Source organism: Vespa mandarinia, chromosome 3 (assembly GCF_050613455.1).
Source record: "Vespa mandarinia isolate Hongniang chromosome 3, ASM5061345v1, whole genome shotgun sequence".
NCBI lineage: Eukaryota > Metazoa > Arthropoda > Insecta > Hymenoptera > Vespidae > Vespa > Vespa mandarinia.
In genome coordinates this window covers 8,545,645-8,560,421 of record NC_140812.1, presented here as the reverse complement: position 1 = coordinate 8,560,421, position 14,777 = coordinate 8,545,645, and the positions used below count along the sequence as shown (strand labels likewise).

Sequence of the window (14,777 nt, the reverse complement as noted above, 5' to 3'; positions counted from 1 at the left end):
GTGTACGTGTATGTAGGTATAATCCACGATATCGATAACGCTCGAACGCTTACTTTTCGGTTCACCTCGATTCATTATATCAATGTAAAATATATGAAAATAAAGTAGAAAAAAAAAAGAGAAGAAAAGATGAATATATATATATATATATATATATATATATCTAAATGAATAAATATATATCTAAATTAATAAGAGAGGATAGGGTATATATCTATGCTAATACGTAAGACTCGGTTTAACGTGGGCATTCTAATACTACGATCGTTATATTTGTTCTGACATATATAGATGCATATATATATATATATATATATATATATATATATATATATGTAGATATATCTATACGTACATACATACATAAAACATAAATGTTATTCTTTTAACTGCTCGATAACGAAAATGACATATCTAAGGATTTTCCATCGGATAGAAAAGAAACGCATAGAGAAACGTTGAAAAAAATTCCTTTCCTTTTTTCTTTCTTTTTGGGGTTCTTTTTTTTTTTTTTTTTTTTTTTTATTATTAGTGGATAACTATATCGACTCCAAGGACAATCACGAAACGTCCGTCGATCTTATGGTGATAATTTTTTCGGATAAATAATCTATTCCCACGCGCGAAATACGAAAGTCGTAAATAATAACACGAATCATAGGAGACAGAACGAAATTGTATCGAATATCAAGTAACATGTGGGTGGTGTTGATACACCTACTTATATTTCCCTACCAGTATTTTTAGTCCCAACAGACAAGAACAAGTATCATCCTTCGAAACTATTCTACAAAATACTGAATTAAATGAAGAGAAAGAAGGGTAATTTTGCAATATAACCGACGAGAAACGATCGAGCTAATTCGTCGAATTGTCTCGACAAATTATTACATACCATTATCGTAGCTATCGTCTCTAACGAGTGCTTTCAAATATGGATAATAAATCTGATCCTTTCCCCCACTCTCTCCGCCCTTTGAAAAGAAGAAATAAAAGAAATAAAAAATAAAAAAGAGAGAGAGAGAGAGAGAAAGAAAAAGAAAACACAATTCTTGAATTAACGAATGAAGAAAATATTTTTACGACAAAATTGAATAAAGATTAAAAGGAAGAGAGAGAGAGAGAGAGAGAAAGAGAGAAAGAGAGAGAAGGAAAAAATAAGAAAAAAGAGAGATCATTCACGTCTCTCTCTTTTTTTTTTGGTTTCGCTTTCTTTTTCATTAATTTAAATAACAATTACAATTCCTTTGTAAAAAGTTCGAAACAATTGTTTGTTACATTTTTGTCTTTAAAATTAATCTCATCGCGAATTTTATCTATTATTTGTCTATGATAAAAATTCTACAAAATTACGTCAACCCACGCACTCCAACGGGAAAGGATTTTTCGTCGAGCGCCCACGTAAACGAATGAATCTTCGAAAGCCAATCGGCGTCGAGCAATTTCACGCAAGTACGTGACACGATAGGAGCGTGCGTGCGCCCTACGAAAGCTCGCAAGCACCCCATAGAAGGATGAATGGAGCCTCGAAATCAGTCAGTTCTACGCTCGTCCTACGAGTCGTGCGGACGCGTTAGGCTTCGAAGCCTTTCTATCGTGACACCAAAAAGTGTATATATATATATATATATACGTATATATATTTATATATATATATATATATATATATACATACATACATGAATATATGTATATATATGTGTATATTTTATATATACATATTCACTTATACTTTTACACAACGAAAATTCATTGTCGCTTTTTCCATCATCATCCCTTCATATTTAACGAGCTTCCATTTACAACGAAAACATGTTTGGTGGCTCAATGTCTCGCTCACGGTCGACGGTACGCCGAAAGCAGTTAACAGTCGCATTTCGGTATCGATCGAATGGAAATCAAACATAGGATGACAACCACTGTTAGCGGCTCCTATCTACCAATATATCTACGTGAGAATATCATTCGGAATTTAATCTTCTCAAGAAGAGGAAAAATCCACGAATATTGAGAGTTACTATTTTTCGAAGACGATCCATTCGTTGTTTTTCATTATGATTACTAATTAAATGAAAAGATTGATTAAATATAAAAATGCATCAAAGAACAAAAAAAAGATAATAATAATAATAATAATAATAATAATAATAATAATAATAATAATAATAGTAATAATAATAATAATAATAGAAAGAAATAAAAAAAAAGAAAAGAAAAAAAACCAAAGGACGAATGAGAGAGGAGGAAGAAAAAGGAAACAAACAAAGGATTAACGATAAAACGAAAGAAGAAGAATGTTAGATGGACGAGATTCGTAGGAGGCTCGATTAAGAGGGAAAATTATTTTTTGAGAAATTTTTTAGGACGCTATTAATTATCCTCTCAAACTCTCCCTCGCATGCGCATGATCACATTTGATAATATTTATAATAATAATAATAGTAATAATAATATTAATAATAAAAATAAAAAAAAATAATAATAATAATAATAATAAAACTATCGTATACGAAGGAACAGGCAATAGCACTTCGTTACTACTCATGGAGAATATATGGAGTACACATACATATACATATATATGATGTACATATAAGTACGTACTACTTATGTATGTACGATACAATACGAACAGAGATATCGCAAGAGTCAGATTCAGTTCCGTCGGGTAGTTTATTGATTTTTTTTACCTACTCCAACAATGATAGTCGGTTAGCATTGTTACGTTGTGGATAACCAAAGGCAATCCTGGTACATGAGTAATCGAATGTGCAACAACATTGCTCTCTTTTTTTATACTGTATTATATAAACACTGAATAATAATAATAATAATAATAATAATAATAATAATAATAATTAATAATTAATAATTAATAATAATAATAATAATAATAATAATAATAATAATAATAACAATAATAATAATTTGGTACGCGAGGAACGAGTGGAAATAACATTAACAGTGTTAATGACTTTTCATATGTACATTAAATATTATGAATATTTTAAAATAGAGAAAATTTCGCTTTTGCGATATTCGAGATAATATAATATTAATCAATGATGATATGATTACGGTGAAATAACAATTTCAAGAATCGTTTGGTACCAGCGTAAAATTCGAATTCGATTCGTACAATTTATCGTAACGCAGGAAAACGAGAGAGAGAGAGAGAGAGAGAGAGAGAGAGAGAGAGAGAGAGAGAAAGAGAGAGAGAAGAAGCTTGGAAACACAAGGGCAAACGCAAATTATAAATATAGCGTTGAGAACGGCTCGCACAGGAAACACGGAGATAAATGAGCATAGACTGGAAAAAGAGCGGATTCGACAGAGCGAATATATTGGATACCGGGGCACATGGGGCAGAGGGACGAATGAACAGCATCCGGTTTTCTGAATCACCGAGATATTCTTGAGGAATACGTAAGGGACGAGTTTAAATCTTCTTCGTTTAGATCGTGAAAATTCTGTTGTCTCTGTATCTATATCGAACTATGTATATAGGTACGTCGACCTTTTCTATGATATTAAACGTACGAGTTTAATTTTCAACTATTTTCAAGTGCAAAGGGAGAGTAAGGGAAAAGAAAGATAAAAAAGGATAACGAAAAGGAAAATAGGAGGAGAAGAGAAAAGAAAAGAAAAGAAAAGAAAAAAGAGAAGAAAGGGAAGAGAAGACAGGAGAAAAAGGAAGCTGGAGAACTGTAAACTTTCGAATCTAGGATTTTTCGGGAATTTTTTTTTAAGGATATACATTTAAAAAGTTTTCAAAAATTGTTATCACTATGAGGCAATGCGTGGACGCTATATTGTTGCACGGTAACCAAAATTTTATGTTTATTAAAATCGTTTAATATAATCATGTAAGATTCATACATACGTACATATGACATTCGATTTATATGAGAAAGGTGTCTTTGTATAATTTTATTTCATTCTTTTTTTTTCTTCGGCTTAATCATCTTCATTATTATATCGTGATGAATTGTTCTTCATTTTATGAGACATCATAGAAAAATTCGATAGAAAGACGTCATATAAGGTTCTACATAGAAATACGATTACTCATTATTTTCTCATTTCTTGATCTCTTATACATATATATATATATAAATATATATATATATATATATGTATGTATGCATGTATGTATGTATTTATGTATGTATGTCGAGATACGTCATAAGAGAGAGAAAAGAAAAAAAAAGAAAAAAGAAAAAAAAAAGAAGCAAGAGTAACGGCAAAAAGATCGACCTTGAAAGTCCACCACCTTCTTCGGTGGACGATCGCGTTCCGGAAAAGTGCATTACTATCGTTTATTCGCACGTGCTTGACGTTCATTCACATCGTCTCCCTCCCGCCAAATTCTCAATACTTGTAGTAAACTCGTGTCACGATTGGTCGGCATTCACGCCACGCGTTAATTGTGATTGGTCGAGGCACGTTACCTCGCTCTTAAGTGAGCCGATACGTACGAACACGGCCGAACAAGGCCGAGAGAAACCGAAGCACAAGTCAGAACTCGTTGCTCGTATACTCGCGACAGTTCGAACACGGAGCTTGCGCAGGAAGGTCTATTCGACTGTTTTTTACATGAACATGGCGGTTTTGACGTATTCTCAACCGCTAGTTTTAAATCACAAAGTGCACTTTACCGTTAACCAGACGTTCCTCATTGTCCTAACATACGTATTTCTCATACAAGGTATTTACAATGTTTCAATTGATTTATTTTTTTCATAGTTTTATCGTGTACTTCCTTCGTACACAAAACAGCATTATGTATCAGCGGCAAACAGGATGTACTTTGTTTGTAGAAGAGAGTTTCGTTCGTACCTGTATATATGTGTATATGTGGTGTGTGTGTGTGTGTGTGTGTACATGCGTATGTATTTTCTCTCGTGAAAGGCGCCCATGTATCAACGCAAACAAGGATGCGCGTGTGTTATACGCCTCTCTTTCTATCTCTCTGACCGAGTTTGTATTTGTGACTGGAATGATGTTATTCATCTACTTGTCACATGCAGTGCTTTCATTGGCGTAGACTGCATCTGTCACATTACTGTGCTACACATAAATCCCTCTCTTCCCCCATTCTCTTTAAAATCTTCTTTAATAATTCGTTCGTAAACGTTAAACGCGTGATATTTACATCCCCATTAAGAATTAAATAATTTTATGTTAGTCGTTATTTCTTATTTAAATTCTTTTTTTTTTCTTCCCATTTTAATATTATCAATTGACCTCTCGTTATATCGACGCATTTTTTAAAGATACGATACGAGGTCAATATTTATTTATGTTATTTGTCTAAGAAGATAGGTCAAAAATGTATATGTTTAAGCTCAAGGACAATTGTTAGAATATATTTAGTTCTTTACTATATTGTAATATATTCAATATTATTGTCTTTCTTATGTTTCTTCATTAATTATGAATAGAAAGTCTAATGAAAAATATACAAATTTCATTAATTAATTATCATTGTTATAGGAGGTACAGGGATACCATTGAGTCATCATTATGTGAATGATGCAGAACAATATGACTCTTCGATCAATGATGATAATACAAAACCTTTGGAAAAATTCTACTTAATCACAGAACAAAGGTGGCACAAAGATACTGTGCTACCAATTTCTTTATTGACGTCTACCGAGGGAATGTCTGCTCGATCTCATCACAGGTATAGGATGTTAAAGGTTTTTTCTTGATTTTATTAAAATTGTATAGATTTGAAAGATACATAGATTTTGTTTGATGTAATATAGGATCCGGCAGTCCACGACGGGACTGGATGATGCTGGTATGGATTTACAAGCAGCTCAACTCAGTACCCGTACAGGTCAGGAGGTTCGCTCTACTGCTACTCTATCATGGCTAGATTGGCAGTTGCCTCTTTTTGTAGCACTTTGCGCCATTGCTGGTGCTATTTTATTTACATTTCTGGTAAGAAATCATAATATAAAAAATGACATATAACTCTTTTAATTCTTTCATGAATAACAGAAACTTTATCATGTTGGAACAAAATATAAATAGAAAACTTTTATTTAATAGATCTTGTTATGGCTACGGAAACAAATGTCGCGTGAAAAAGATACAGAAGATGGTGACAGGAGAGGTCTAGTAGAAGAAGGGGTGGTGAGCCGTACAGATAAAACTGGTAAGAGTACTCAGAGTTCTGTTGAAGCGCAATGGGTTCCTCAATCAGTAACAAAACCATCAGTATCTACGCAGAAAGCAAAAGCTTCTATGGTCACTTCTGGTTTACCAGAAATAATGGCTGTGGCTACACCAGAACGAAAAATAGAGCCAATTCGCATAAAAACAAAAGGATTATTAGAACGGCGTGGCTCGAGTGCAAGTTTAACAATAGAACTAGCAGCAGCGCCTGAAAGTCCACCCCATATGGTCACACCAACTCGCGAATGTACAGCGGAAGAATTTTTACTGAGTGCTGGAAATGTCTTATCTAGAACTCAATTGAAAAAAGCAATAAGTGATCCCGCATCTCTACATAAAGAATTTTGGGAAGTGCCATTGAATCTTCCTGAAAAAGTTGATATATGCGGAGCTGGAATAAAAAATAGATATTGTACTGTATTACCCAATCCACAATCTAGAGTGGTATTACCAGTTTTACCTGGTTCTTCTGATGATCCGCTTTCTAGTTATATAAATGCCAATTATATCAGGGTAAGAAGAAAATAAAATATACTAGACTCATACTGAAGTGTCATTTTATAAACTGAATTATGATGTAATATTGGATAATATTTTTAATTAATAGGGATATGATGGAGAAGATGCATGCTATATTGCAACACAAGGACCATTAGCTAATACAGTAGGAGATTTCTGGAAAATGGTTTGGGCAGAAAAAGTTCCTGTGATTGTCATGATGACAAGATTACACGAAGCTGCTAAAACAAAATGTGACATCTATTTTCCTTTAGATAAAAATAATCGTTTACAAGCTGGTCCTTTCACGATTATAGTTAACTCTATTAATAATAAAGATGGTTATACTGTCAGAGATTTGGAAATTAGATATGAAAAAGAAAGACGCCACGTACAGCATTACTGGTACCTAAAATAAAAATAAATCTTAATATGTTATTAAGAGTAAAAATCTTATAGAAAATGATTTTGATAGGTATGATTCATGGCCAGATCATGCTGTACCTCAAGCAGCAGATGCTCTTGTTAATCTAGCTGCAGAAGTAAATGCTTTATCTGGGCCTGTAGTGGTACACTGTAGTGCAGGTATTGGACGCACTGGATGTTTTATAGCATTAGCAATAGGAATGACTCAACTCTTAAAAGATGGTAATGTTGATGTACTAGGTATTCTATGTCAAATGAGGTGAGAATTTCATAGATTTCTTAATTCGTTTAACATAATATATGCGATTTTTATAAAATCTTTGATACTTATAAAATCATTATTTTACTTAAGGTATGACAGAGGAGGTATGATTCAAACTGCAGAACAGTATGAATTTGTTCATCGAGCACTTTGTTTATTTGAACAAACACTCGATGGCAAAGTATCTGTATCAAGGGAATAAAATTGCTTTGATTGATTATTAAAGAAGCAAGTACCGTAGCCTACAACAATCCTATTTCGTCCAGATATGCTCTTCTGCCACAAAACAACAACAACAAAAAATACTTTCAAATGAATCTCAATGTCAGTCTTGAGGTAAGGAAGGAGGTCTGAACTATTTCAACACTTGGATGAATTTTGCCTCATCTAATATGCTGCCATTCTATACTGCCATGACAAATCGTTAACAATTAATATGAGTCACGTAAAAATTTCTCAAATATTTATCACTTGATCATCTATCTTACTAAAAGAAAAAAGCATTTTTTATGCCAAATTAAAAATCAAAGTAAAAGTTATCTTGATGAACAAGTACTGATTATGTGGAACATATTTGTACAAAAAAAATGCGGTTGAATAACTTAACATCATGACCTTTTACTGTAACAATTTAAATATTACAATCTCATAGAAATGCCCATTATTTGCCAGAGATAACATATTTATTTTCTTTTTGATTTTTATGGGGTTGTTGCATTTTTTAATTCACACATTAATTATATACATTCCGTATGTGGCACAAAATATATAAGTTTTTGTAGGTTTGACGAAAAAAGAAAAAAAGAAAAACCAACAAAAAAAGAAAACAAGTGTGAAGTGAAAATTATCACTACTTCACCTTATACTCTCAAATATGAAGTAGTCCTTCTTTAGCTCTTCAATGCTGTAAAACATAAAATAACTGAACTGCCCTGACATGCAGATTTCAGGGATTAATTATAACTGTTTTATTGGACTATGAATGATTGAAATTTGAATGATAGAAAATGAATGACGAAGAATTTGGGACCCATGTCATATAAACGCTCTTATCCTATTTGTAGTTCCTAGTTGATTTTGAAGTTTGATGTTTAACATGGACTATGATTTTCATGATCTTTATTTAACTTACAAGCAAAGACTGAATGTAAAGAGTACAATATGACTATTAGTTCAATATGTAGTAAAAATTTTGAAAACTTCACAAATCAAATTTTAAACTAATACAGTTCAGTAGTTTAAAATAATATTATTTAAATATTCTAGATTATGAACAGTACTTTTTATTTCGATAATATTTAAAATCTCTTCATTACAAAGAAAAAAAAGAAAAAAGAAAAGAAAAAGCAAAATAAAACTCTTACTATTATATCTACCAATGTATATATAGATTTAGTTATTTATTCCGTTTGTTGCTTCACATGCCAATCAATATTTAATAATAATAATAATAATAATAATAATAATAATAATAATAATAATAATAATGGGTGAATGTGTGTAACTTTATATAGCAATTAATGTGAAAATATCGGACATATGAATGTCTTTGTGTACAATTAACTCTTGTTTGTAACAAGGATTAATATTTAGCTGACAATAAATGTGATTTACGTTACCCCATTTTTTGGTGGCACGAATTGCAATAAACGGTTTATGGTAAAATATTTAAATTTAATTTCAAAAGATCTTAAAAGTGTGTACATTATTTTGCATTGTCGGTAAATTATACACAATATATATACATACACGCATAAAATATATCGTAAAATCAATTTGTATATATATATATATATATATATATGTATGTATGTATATATATATATTTATATTTAAAACATACAAATATTGATTGCATTAATTTTTAAATGATATAAAACATATTCTTTTGTATGTATATTATTTCTAAAATGATATGTACAGATTATCTCCTCAGTAAATTATTGAATTCCTGCTATATATTTCTATATTATATTTATTTTTATTGAAAATTCTGAATAATATTTACCTAATCGTTACATATTACAATTCCAGCGTTTTATGCGTCTAGTAATATATTTAATTAAAATATTTGTCAAATACATATAAAATTTTTTAATTTGCAGTTATTCTATAGAGGAAAAATTGTCCCTTTTTTTTTATATAATAATCAAAATCTTCCCATTTACCTCATCAGCGTGTTAACAGTATTTGCTTTAATTTATGCTATTCTTCCAGATTATTCATAATTATTATTATTCCTCGAAATTTATAATTCTAGAATAAAAGTTTGAATGTACGAAGAGAAAGAGATTGTGATATATACATATATATATGTATATTGTACATACATTGTACAGAGAGCAAAAAATATATTTAAGAGAGTATTTGTTTAAGCAAAACGAGAGTATATAAATTATTTATGTCTGTGCAAAGTCGCATATGACTAACTAATTGTATCAAGAATATAACAATAATTATAATTTAGCAGCCCCTTGGTGTTCAATTGTACTTATGTGACGTAATAAATGTTTATAGTATCCATGGATATATATATATGTAAAATATTAATCATTATACCTATTTTATCTGTATTTATTTTAAATTAGTCCGAGATAAAGAACTTTGAAGATTATCTTTTTGTCAGTACTCATTTGAAAATTAGTTTATTTCTATAATTTAACAAGTAAACAATGTAAATATAATAATTAATCGCATATTTAAATATTATTTTATAATAACAAATATTTGTTTAAATATTAATGATTATATTTTATTAGTTAATATATTATTAATTGAAGTAAAGTTAAATTACGCTTTATTTCGCGGGTAAATTAACAGCTAATCAAATTTCAGCCGCCATGATAACTTTATCAATGGCGCGTTAATTAAAATTGTAATTTTCAAATTTTTTCTATATCCTACTTTTTTGACAATTATAAGATAAAAAAAAATAGTAATATCATTTTCTAAATATTTCATTATAACATTTAAATAACCTCGTTGCATTTTTGTTTATACTTATTTGACTAGATAGCGCTTGTATCACTTATTGTTCTTTAACGTGGAAACAAAATTATTTTATTTAAAAGACAATCTATAGTTTAAATATGAAAACTTATAAACGAACAGAAAATCAAAGAGATAAATCCTAATCTTTGGTCTTTCGTTATAATTGTATTTTATTATATCATATGGACATTGAACGACAAAGACTGTTGTTTATTAAGATATAGAAATAAACAATATTGTTTATATCTTTTAAAAATAATCAATGTCAATGAGTGACAAATATCTTTGCTATAAATTAAAATGTTTTATTTTTAAATATTATTCTGTGTATATATAAATATATATGTATGTATAGATATATATACATATATATATATATATATATATATATATATGTTGTACGTATGTTTGTATACGTATACGCATATATAGAATTGTATCGTGAAAACATAAAAATAAATTGAAGGATTATTATTATCATTATAATTATTACGTAACATTACAATATCTCATAGTCGTGTCATATTGCGTAAAATATAATTATTATTGTGATTACGATTTAATAAAATGATAATGATGTAGGATAAAAGAAAAAAAAAAACAAACAAAAATTGAAAAAAAAAAGAAAGAAAAGAAAAATAATTATGATTATCAACGCAATAGGATATATAATCAATGATATTATAAAGAAACATACACAAGTACCTTTAGATCACGGGATAACTCGTGACTGAGCGAATGTTCGGATTAGAAGAAGGATTTAACACATGTGTCGTTTAATATAATGACATAATAAAGATAAATCGTATAAATGTTTACATTTGTGAGAATATTTTTATGATACATCAATGAAAGCTAACGAAGGAATTTATAAAAGTTAACCACGAATTTTTATTTGAGAAATGCTATCATTTCTAATGAATCCGTCAATCTTGAAAGATAGAATTTTTAAATTCGTGTCATTGTTACAAACTCGTATCATTTGACGAGAAAAATTTTTTTATAAATAAAACGTCTACAGTGATTTTTATTCATCTTGTAATAATAAAAAAAATTTAGTTTCTTTAAATAACTGAAATAATATGGAGAAACAGGATGACGTATTGTTGCAATTGCGAGTTGAAAGACCCCTTTATGAACAAGAAACATTAAACTTGGATTATTGTTATGAACGACCCAGAACATCTCGTAAGTTTATATTAAAAATTTTATACATAATATAAATATAAAATATAATAATCTTAGTTAACTAATATGTTTTTAATTAGCTTTTGATGCCAATAATATAATTCAATTTTTAATAGCTTTATAATTTGCAGTGACTCAGTATATAAAAGAATTTGTGAAATGTAAAAATTGGAAATCATGCATTAGTTCATCGATACCAGCTGTGACATGGCTTAAACGATATAGATGGAAAGACGATTTGGTTTATGATATGATTTCTGGTTTAACCGTAGCTATCATGCATATTCCACAAGGAATGGCCTATGCACTTTTAGGAAATTTACCACCTGTAGTTGGAATATACATGGCATTCTTTCCAGTTTTAGTATATTTTTTTTTTGGCACATCGAAGCATGTATCGATGGGTAAATATCAAGAATACTTAACAAACTATACATAATTGTTGTATGCTACAAAAAAAATTTGTAATGTTTAAGTAATCATGAAATCATTTTATATATGTCTATAGGAACATTTGCTGTTGTTTGTCTTATGACTGGTAAAGCTGTGACATCGTACTCAGTACCATTAAATGATCATCAAAATGTTACAACATTTACACAAATGGACAAAGAATATAATTCATATACATCAATTCAAGTAGCAACAGCAGTTACATTATCAGTTGGTATATTCCAAGTAAGTTTTCCAAATTCTATCCTTTTATATAATTTTGTTCTTGTAATATATAATAAAGAAATAAATTCAATAAAAACATTTTTCTAGATCATAATGTATATATTTCGATTAGGAGTTATAAGCACATTACTTAGTGAAACATTAGTCAATAGCTTTACTACAGGTGCTGCGATCCATGTTCTGCTATCACAGATCAAAGATCTATTAGGTTTAAAACTGCCAAAACAGAAAGGTTACTTTAAACTTATTCAAGTATGTATAATTAATTTTGAAATATTTTAACTAATATAAGAAAATATATAATATATAATGTGATATAATTTTTATATTCTCAGACTGTTATAAGTATAGCCAAAGAAATATCAAATATAAATGTTGCGTCTGCAATTGTATCAACAATAGCAATTATTATTATGGTCTTTAATAATGAATTTATAAAAGTAAGTTTTTCGTGTTATCTATTTGTAAATATTTTACATCAAAGTAAACACACATTACATATGTATATATATATATATACATATGTTTTTATGTTAGCCATGGGCTGGAAAAAAATGTGGTGTTCCTATACCCATAGAACTTATTGCTGTTGTTAGCGGTACCTTGGTGTCTAAATATGGCAATTTAACCGAAGTATACAACATTCAAAATGTGGGACACATTCCTACAGGGTACGTATATCTTTTCTAATTGTATAGAATTAAGTTTTACAATGATTAAATTGTATTCAGTTTTAAGGTGCCTTAAATCAGATTACCAACAGCAGAATTACCAACGTTAGAATTATTGCCTTTAGTTGCAGTAGATAGTATTGCAATAACTATGGTTTCTTATACAATCACCATGTCAATGGCTTTAATATTTGCTCAAAAACTTAATTATGAAGTAGACTCGAATCAAGAACTATTCGCTATGGTAAAAATGTTATCTATTAATAACTTCTTATCTTTTGTTTGTATTACAAAGTTAGTATAATATATATATATATATATATTTTTTTTTTTTAATTGTAGGGAGTCAGCAATATAGTTGGATCTTTTTTTTCATGTATGCCATTTTCTGCATCTTTAAGCAGATCTCTAATCCAACAAACAGTAGGTGGTCGTTCTCAGATCGCTAGTATTGTATCGTGTTCCATACTATTGATCATTCTTTTATGGATAGGTCCTTTCTTTGAACCACTTCCAAGATGTATTTTAGCTTCAATTATAGTAGTAAGTAAAATATATAATTAATGAAATAATTTAAATATAAAAATTAATATATTTATTTACTCATTATTATTTTTAGGTAGCATTAAAAGGAATGTTACAACAAGCCACACAATTAATTAAGTTTTGGAAATTAAGTAAATCCGATGCTATAATATGGATTGTAACATTCTTGATTGTAATACTAGTTAGTATCGATATAGGACTATTAGCAGGATTGATAGTTTCACTTGCAAGTGTATTATTGCAAAGTATTAGACCATATACATGTTTATTAGGTCACATACCAAATTCAGATTTATATTTAGATCTTAATAGATACAAAGCGGTAAGATTTAAAAATTTTTTAATTTTTTCATATAAAGTTAATATTATTGATAAATATTTTCATATAAAGTTATATTATAAATTTTATTCATTACGTTCACAGGCAAAGGAAATAGAAGGAATCAAAATTTTTCATTACTCTGGAAGTTTAAATTTCGCGAATAGAGCTCATTTCAAATCTGAAGTCTATAAATTGATTGGTATTAATCCACAAAAAGTTATTAGACAAAGATTAAAGCTTAAACAAAAAAATATTCATTTAGATGAACAGGATTTTGAACATAAGGATGGTTTACGTTGTATTATTATGAATATGAGTGCAGTTAGTTACATAGATCCGGCAGGTGTTAATGTAATACATGCAGTAGCTTCAGAATTTAGTGAAATTCAAATACATTTTTATTTAGCCAGTTGTACGAGTCCAATATTTGAGATGATAAAAAAATGTGAAATGTATACATATAAAGAACTCTCATTTAAAATTTTTGCAACTATAGAAGATGCTGTATCTTATTCTCGATCTGCTCTTTTATCAAGATGACCATATAATACATTGTACTTAAGAATATATCAATATATTATTTTAAAATGAGATATAATTAAAAAATATTATTTTTGCATAATACTTCAATTATTTTGTTGACAATGAGAGGTCAAATCATGTATACTTTGCACATGTTAATAGAGCAAATCAATTCGAATTTCTAATATAAAATATATCCTTGTACTTAGATTTTTTATCATGTGATATAAAAATTACAAATGTACATTATTTACACTTAAAAAGCATTTGACAAATGCTAAGCCTTATGTACATAATATACATGACAGTAATTCAATAAAATTAAAGAAATATATTTTTAGAACTATGTATAAATACTTATGTTTCTACAAATAACTTCAAAATTACCATTATATACAGATATAGAGATGAACTTCAGCTGACAATAGCAATTAGATTTATATAAAAATAAATATATATATAACCAAAAGAATGATGATAAAAA

General features: G+C 28.9%; 2 protein-coding genes across 8 annotated transcripts in view; both read left to right on the top strand.

Annotated features, from left to right (window-relative positions):
- LOC118447858 (tyrosine-protein phosphatase non-receptor type 7) overlaps positions 1-9,161 on the top strand; it is a 32,746-nt gene extending 23,585 nt beyond the window's left edge. For 3 of the 7 annotated variants that reach the window (XM_085655847.1, XM_085655845.1, XM_085655846.1), the window contains 6 exons: positions 5,497-5,689; positions 5,775-5,952; positions 6,064-6,702; positions 6,797-7,092; positions 7,163-7,372; positions 7,466-9,161. In XM_085655847.1, coding sequence (XP_085511973.1) covers positions 5,667-5,689; positions 5,775-5,952; positions 6,064-6,702; positions 6,797-7,092; positions 7,163-7,372; positions 7,466-7,577 — 1,458 coding nt within the window. In that variant the 5' untranslated portion in view covers positions 5,497-5,666 and the 3' untranslated portion in view covers positions 7,578-9,161. Of the gene's footprint in view, positions 1-3,231; positions 3,823-4,499; positions 4,709-4,967; positions 5,184-5,496; positions 5,690-5,774; positions 5,953-6,063; positions 6,703-6,796; positions 7,093-7,162; positions 7,373-7,465 lie in introns of those variants that run through there. The other 4 variants (XM_085655844.1, XM_085655843.1, XM_035880358.2 and 1 more) reach the window with 4 other exon arrangements.
- Positions 9,162-10,884: 1,723 nt separating this feature from the next.
- Positions 10,885-14,508, top strand: LOC118447859 (prestin). The gene is made up of 10 exons (XM_035880364.2): positions 10,885-11,554; positions 11,686-11,958; positions 12,063-12,232; positions 12,320-12,484; positions 12,568-12,672; positions 12,770-12,903; positions 12,985-13,147; positions 13,246-13,446; positions 13,523-13,771; positions 13,874-14,508. The coding sequence occupies exons 1-10, from the start codon at positions 11,449-11,451 to the stop codon at positions 14,309-14,311; spliced, it is 2,004 nt and encodes a 667-aa protein (XP_035736257.1). The 5' UTR covers positions 10,885-11,448; the 3' UTR covers positions 14,312-14,508.
- The last annotated feature ends 269 nt before the right edge of the window (positions 14,509-14,777 follow it).

What these genes read in the sequence shown, in the direction of transcription:
- LOC118447859 (XM_035880364.2), top strand. Translation starts at nt 11,449, where the DNA reads ATGGAGAAACAGGATGACGTATTGTTGCAATTGCGAGTTGAAAGACCC. An exon ending in TGAACGACCCAGAACATCTC is followed by an intron (nt 11,555 to 11,685) that starts GTAAGTTTATAT and finishes TATAATTTGCAG; the next exon opens with TGACTCAGTATATAAAAGAA. An exon ending in TTAATAATGAATTTATAAAA is followed by an intron (nt 12,673 to 12,769) that starts GTAAGTTTTTCG and finishes TTTTTATGTTAG; the next exon opens with CCATGGGCTGGAAAAAAATG.